Source organism: Microtus ochrogaster, chromosome 10, assembly GCF_000317375.1.
Source record: "Microtus ochrogaster isolate Prairie Vole_2 chromosome 10, MicOch1.0, whole genome shotgun sequence".
Taxonomy (NCBI): Eukaryota; Metazoa; Chordata; class Mammalia; order Rodentia; family Cricetidae; genus Microtus; species Microtus ochrogaster.
The window spans coordinates 42,897,289-42,904,412 of NC_022016.1; the positions used below are offsets into that span (position 1 = coordinate 42,897,289).

The 7,124-nt window shown below is 50.9% G+C and overlaps 1 protein-coding gene across 1 annotated transcript in view; it reads left to right on the plus strand.

Moving 5' to 3' along the window:
• Positions 1 to 7,124, plus strand: part of Fhad1 (forkhead associated phosphopeptide binding domain 1) — a 123,133-nt gene that overhangs the window by 32,169 nt on the left and 83,840 nt on the right. Inside the window, exons 4-6 of the mRNA XM_026781790.1 lie at positions 905 to 1,166; positions 2,415 to 2,524; positions 5,583 to 5,825. Of these exons, the coding sequence (XP_026637591.1) occupies positions 905 to 1,166; positions 2,415 to 2,524; positions 5,583 to 5,825 (615 nt within the window). The remainder of the gene's footprint in view (positions 1 to 904; positions 1,167 to 2,414; positions 2,525 to 5,582; positions 5,826 to 7,124) is intronic.

A 7,124-nucleotide genomic window follows, 5' to 3' on the forward strand; every position in this document is an offset into this window, starting at 1 on the left:
GGTCCTGAGTTCAATTCCCAGCAACCACATGGTGGCTCACAGCCATCTATAATGAGATCTGGTGCCCTCTTCTGGCATGCAGGCATACATGGAAGTAATGTTGTATACATAATAAATAAATAAATAATAAATAAATAAATCTTTAAAAAGAAAGAGAGAGAGGGAGAGAGACAGCAGTTAGGTGCTATGTCATTGGCTTGGGAGAAGCCACGTACAGAAGTATTGGATGACGGTGCCAGAGGGCCCTGAGATGGATCATTGCAGGTATGGAGTGTATTCAAATAGTTTACTAAACACCATGGACAATCAGAGTTCAGGCCCCAGAGCCAAGAGACTGACAGCCTAGTGGAGGCTCCGAAGGGAGGAATCGAGGCCCATGTGGTAAAAGACTTCCTGAGGGCGGGAAGGTTTCATAGCACACACCCGCAGCCAGGCTCTCAGGTTCCCAGGCAGGAGGCAGGGAAGGGGTGGGAAGGAGGGAGTATGGCCACCAGTACCCCCTTTGATGTAAACTCAATTTCAGGTTAGAGACGCTGGCCCCTGGGTCACTGTTAGGTGTCTGTCAGTGTCTGGGGGGAGAAGGAAGAGGAGGAAGAGAAGGAGGAGGAAGAGGAGGAGGAGGAGGCCTGCAGATGTTGAGGCCTGAACAGCAGCTGGATCCTCACATCTTTGCTACATGATCTTGCCTCAGCATCATTGACAGGGATGTGCTAAATGAACAAACACATGGGGAATCTCTTGGCAGTGTCTGATGTTGTTCTAGTGTCCCATGGTTAAGTCACTGTCCCAAACTTGAGGAGCATGCAAGAAGGTTCCCTGAAGGGAGTGACCCACAAGCTGGGTCTAAGACAAACCGTGACGTCCCTGAATGCCACCTCCTCTGAGCCTCCTGTCTGCCCTGTAGGTCTCCTGCCCATGGGTGATGGGCCCAGTACCTTGGCCAAGGCCACAGCCACCTCAGGCCACACAGCAGCCACACCAGCCATCCTCGCCACCCCACATGCACTTCCACCAGGGCATCCGGCCAGCAACAGTGCAGAGAAGTTGGTCGCAGGGTTGCCCCAGGCCCACCATGGTCCCGCCTGCCCCTTTCCAGCGGCCCGTGAGTGCCAACGGGAAGATGTTTTCCTTCGTGATGGATCCCAAGTCTCCTGTCATCAAGCAAGGTATGTACCAGGCTCTGGCGGTGACCTCCAGCAAGCGCTTAAAGCCAGGAAGATAGATCACCCTTGCTTCTCTCTTTTCTCTGATTCTAAAAATGAACTATAACTCATTGTATAAAGCACAATAGTGGACAGGAGAGAGGGCTGGGTAGGTAAAGGGGCTGTCACCAAGCCTAACAACCTGAGTTTGATTCCCAGAATTCCCAAGCTGTCCTCTGACCTCCTTACACATGCCATGGGGTACAGGCACATGTATGAATGAAATGGGGGACCGGAGAGATGGCTCAGAGGTTAAGAGCACTGGTTGCTCTTCCAAAGGTCCTGAGTTCGATTCCCAGCACCCACATCACAAGCATTTCTAACTCTAGTTCCGGGCCATCTGACACCTTCTTCTGGCCTCGTCAGGCACAACACTCATGGGCTGCATGGACATACATGCAGGCAAAACATTCATGTGCATCAAATCAAATCACAAGTCTTTAAAATGTTTTGAGCTGGTGGTGGTGGCACACACCTTTAACCCCAGCACTGGGAGACAGAAGCAGGCAGATCTCTGTGAGTTCAAGGTCAGCCTGGTCTACAGAGTTGGGCTTGTAGCTATCTGTAATGAGATCTGACGCCCTCTTCTGGTGTGCAGGCATACATGCAGGCAGAACACTGTATACATAATAAAAAATAAATCTTTAAAATAAATAAATAAATGAAATGCTATTTTAAAAACATGATTACTTAAATAGAGAAGGCTGGGGATGTAGTTAGTAGGGTGTTTGCCTAGTATGTACAGAGGCACATGCACCCTCCCACAGACATGTGCGCAGGGACACACAGGCATACCCAAATTAAAATAATAATAATAAAGGCTGGACATGGCGGCAGTGCACTCTGGGGGCAGAGACAGGAGGATCTCTGTGAGTTTGAGGCCAGCCTGATCTACAGAGAGTATCCCAGGACTATATAGTCAGGGCTATCTATACAGTGAGACCCTGTTTGAATAATAATAATAATCAAAGCCAGAGAAAATATAAACTTCAGAGCAAGGTGCATGGCTTATGTATATAATTCAGAAGGCTGAGGCCAGAAGACCGCAGAGAATTGGGAGCCACCCTGCTCTGTGTGGTGAGTTTGGGGCAGCATCTCAGAGAATGAAAAGTAAGGTGACCTTCAAGGGGAAACCATGATGACGGCTCAGCGCATGGGGCCCCTCCAGGCTTGGGAACCCACCATGCCTTGTTCTCTGTGGATGTCACACAGTGTGGGCCAGCGCCATGGAACTGTCAGAGCAATGCGTGGTCGAAGGACTCTCGGGGACGATACCTCCCACCGAGATCTTCATGGACCAGGACCTAGGCCAACAAGACAAGGTGAGGGGGCCTTGAGGGGGAGGGGGACATAGTGCTCTAGCAGCCAGAGGCCACCTCTTCTTCTCTGTGTCCTTTCTCCAAGGAACCACTTCTTATCTAATGGACAGTCGCGTCCACAGACAGTTTACTGAGCATCTGCTATGAGCCAGGCTGAGCCCCTAATGATACTATCAGCTCCTTCTGCCTTTGGAGGCTGCAGAACAGATTTACTGCTAGGGAAACTTCAAACCAGAGAGGTTAAGTGACATGCCCAAAGGCGTACAGTGCAAGGAGTAGAACTAGATTCGCATCCAGGTCTGGCACACTTCTCTCACACACCCAGTCAGCCCCAAGTGATTGCACAGCGGTGGGAAAAACACACCCATACTGGTGGGAGGGAGGGAGAACCGTGGTTGGGGACAGCTGAGCCAAGGTGATGCCTTCGAGAAGAGGAGAGGAGAGGTCAGAGGCTGAACCCTTAAGGGAATCAGCATGGTTGAGCTTAGAAACTACCACTCCCCACCTAGCCACAGCTTGAAAACAAAACAGAAGCCTGAGAAGGCGTGGCTCAGCCAGTAGAAGGGTTGCCTACCATGCAGGCACCAGCATGCAAGAGGGTCCCCCTGGCTTCGGTCCCCAATACTGCATAAGCCAAGCAGGTAAGGCACACTTGTAATCCCAAGCACTCAGAGGTAGCACCAGGAGGATGAGAGGCTCAGGGTCATCCTGAGTTGTATAATAAGCTCGGGGCCAGCCTGGGCTACGTGAGACCCTGCCTCCAAATGAAGAGGCCACAACAAAGCACAGCCCACCAATGCCTCACTTTCCTTACAGACCAGGGTCAGAGCCCAGGGAGGTCCTGCGTGTGGGAAACTGGAACATGGGGTTCCTCCCACACTGGGTCACAACCTGAGAGTTCTGTAGCTAGGGCCAGGAGGCAGTTCTGAGGCTGGTGTCCTGAGACCAGACCATGAGGTGCTGTGGGAAGACGAGAAACCACCTTGAGGACACCGTCACTAGTCTGTCACCCTGCAGCAAGCCACCCCGAAACCCAGTGGTAAAAAGAAGCCACCACCATTCCCCCATCTCCCACGAGTTGACTCGCACAATGGTCCTCTGCCAGTGTCCTGCAGCTTACGCACAATCGCGGGGCTGGCGGTCTCAGGCGGTAGCAGCCATACGTAGGTCTGGGTCCTCAGCCAGACGGTGGAAATGGCAAGCTCTCTGCATGCAGTCTCTCTCTGGCATAGCAGCCCCCAGGTCCCCATGTGCCATGGCGGACCCTGCTGTACCTTGACTGCTCACTTGGAACTCCCTCCCTCTGTACCACTTCCACTACCTTCCGTCTATACGTCCATCTGTCCGTCTGTCCACTCCGCTTACTCCGAGCTCACTCACTGTATCTTAGTTACTTTCCGTCGAGTCACAAGCTGGCTGAGACTCAGTGGACAGGAGAGGAAACACCACCTGGTGACAAAAGCCACAAAGTGTCACCATGTCTAGCCCACCACAGTTGTAAGCTGGGAATAAAATGAAAACAGAATAACTTTTGCTGTTTCGCACCATTTGTGCCCTCCTTTCCCAAGGCGCCTCCAAGGACAAGGGACAATCAACAAACAGGTAAAAAAAATGTTCATTAGGCAATCTTATTGGACAGTTGAAAGGCTGACAAGCTTCAGGTGTAGCTGGATCTAGGCTCTTCAGTGACGTCATTGGAATACCAGCCTGTTCTACCTCTTTGTCCCCCTTGCCGTCCAACATTCTCCAGCAGGCCTGTTTCCTGTGCTGGTCAGGATGACTGTGGCCAAGTTCAAGCCTCTGTACTTAAAGTCCATTATCCAAGACCCTTGCCGCCATCTTAAAATTCGTACATAGGGGCTCTGAGAAAACATGGTTGACCAGCCTGGGTCACAAGGACATGAGGAGGAAGGAGAGGGAGGGAGGGAGGGACTTGACTGACACTCAGTACTACCAAGACCACATGGACGGATTGCATGACACTCCTTAAGGGGGGCATAGGGACCTCACCAGACACACAGAGGCCATTGCTGGACACCACACCTATAAAGGTCTGTTTATATCTAGGGTCCAGTACAGAACCAGGCTCTCAGTAGGCGCCCAAGAAATGTTTGTGCCATGAATAATGACCAAGCATATTCTATGCTGAACATAGAGGCCCCAAGTGGCTCTCTTTGGATGAGGCAGGGGTTGCCTGGGACCGCAGAGTCCATTAGAAGCTGCGACATAAGTGTTAACAAGAGAAAGACGTGGAAGCAGCTGGCAATGCCAGCAGGCTCCTTCACGCCTGTGACATCTTCCATTCCTAGACATGTATGTAGTTAGGATTCTGGTTTTCCGGTCTGTCTGACATTCTGAGGGGTTCAGGGTACTCTCTCCTGCTTTGGGAAAACAGGGAGAATTCTCTGGTCACTTGGTTCTCCTAGGGAGATGATGTCACATTGGTTCTTCCCGTGGGAAACTGCCGGCAGCGCCCCCTCCCCCCATCCCAGTGTTTTCAGAAGCCACCAGGCACTCCATTGTTTCTTGACTCAGTTCTCTGGGGCCTTCCAGAGGACATAGAGAATTCCAGGAGAGAGGAAAGGAAAAAAATGACCCCTCCACAATACATAAAAAGTATTAAATTAATGCCCTTGTTGTGGTCAGAATGTGCTGGGACTGAACGCCATTCTGATTCCTTTGCTGGGTCTCCGACATTCTGGATGTGGGTCTCACAAGCAACCACACAGAGTGTTTATAAAGAAACCTTCCGCCCTCTGACAACCCTGGAGGGTTGCTGTTTACCACGTGAAAGCATTTTTTTCTGGGTAAAGGAAGTTTCTGTGCCTCTGAGGCTTCATTACAGGCACCTAGGTACAAGCGTGTGATTCTAACCCAACTCTAGTCTCTCTGTAGCCTTCCAAGAGACACAGAGTTTGTAAATTCCTCTTTGCCCTTCTGCCTACCTTCCCCCATCCCCACCTTCCCCAGAGTGACACCCATGGTTCCTCCATATTGTGGAAACAGGCCCAGCTTACCACCCACAGCCACCCCTACTAACCTCCCTCTTGTCTGCACACAGGATGAGATCATCCTGCTCCTGGGGAGAGAGGTCAACCGGCTCTCTGATTTTGAAATCGAGTCCAAATACAAAGACGCAGTGATAATGAACCTGCGGGGTGAGTTGGCCGACCTGAGTCAAAGGCTATCGGAGACAGCCGCTGCCACCGCAGCCAGGCAGAGCGACAGGCGCACGCTGAAGTTCCAGGGTCTAGATGAAGGCGACGATCCCAGGCAGAAGGAGATTGAGAGCATGAAAAGCCAGGTAGGACCGGAGACAAGTCCACCAGAGCTCAGAGTCCCCACGGTCAGAGTAGAGCCCGGGGTACAGATGGGAGGAGCTGGAAGAGGGGCATCTAGGACATCATGGAGGTAAGGAGCAGAAGGTCACCAGGGGCCTAGCTTCCCAAGACAGCATGTGTTGGGTCCTGGGGAACATTCCTTAGCGCTGTCACGGTCCTCTGATACATCCCACAGAAAGACTGTGGTAGCTCCAGATATGCCCAGGAGCTGCTGGAGCTTGCGCAGCTCACTGGAGGTGGCAGAACACCGCAGACTCAGATCTGCTCTGCCCAGTTGACCCCACACCCTCATCCCAGCTGCTTCTTTCTATCCCAGTGCGTGGTTTTCTTGCATTAATGACTACCCATCCCACCCAGCATGCCTCACTCTAAGAGAGTTCCGGGCAGTTAGCCCAGGGATGGGGATTCCCAGCCCATCTGATTCCAACACCTCCTCAAGCCCTGAAGGTCGCCACTGGCTCGGTGACAGGCAGTGTCATCAAATGAGAACTCCCCATTGGAAGGTCTCCATTAACCAGGCAGCTTCCAGTGTCTGGGGACTAGATCCAAATTCTTGTTTTATGGTAACAGCACTTGGGCTGAGGAGATGGCTCGACTGGTACAGTGCTTGCTGTGCAAACACAAGAACCAGAGTTTGATCCCCAGGCCCGTGGAAAAGAGCAAGGCATGCAGTGTGTGTGGGAAACTCTTAGAAGGCCCCACCTCTAGATAAAGAGCTACAATCAGTCAATGGAGTGGTCAGCCAGAAACACGCATGCCTGTAAGCGGCACTAAATGGGCTTAGTAGGATGTATATAGTTATATAGATTTATAGATATATAGATATCCATACATATATTATATAGCAATAATTTATACATATAGTACATATCTATAGATGTAACAATAATGATTAAAGATGAAAAAGTCAGGAATATGAGAGAGAGTGGGACACGGGGGGAGTTGGAAAAGGAGGGGAGAGGAGGAAATTATGTAAATACAGTACTCATATATGAAATTCTTAAAATATTCTAATTAAAAATACTTAAAATAAGCAAGGCATGGCGGTACACACTCATAATGCCAGCACTGGTGAGGTAGCGACAAGGCCTTCAGCCTCTTCAGTCAGCCAGTCTAGTCAAAGAGGCAAGCCCCAGGCCCCAATAAGAAGCCCTTGGGAAGTCAGTGACTCCCCAAAAATAGGGTCTGAGGTTGACCTCTGGCCTCTACATGCACATATATACCCATACACATGAATATACCTGCATACATACACCTGCATA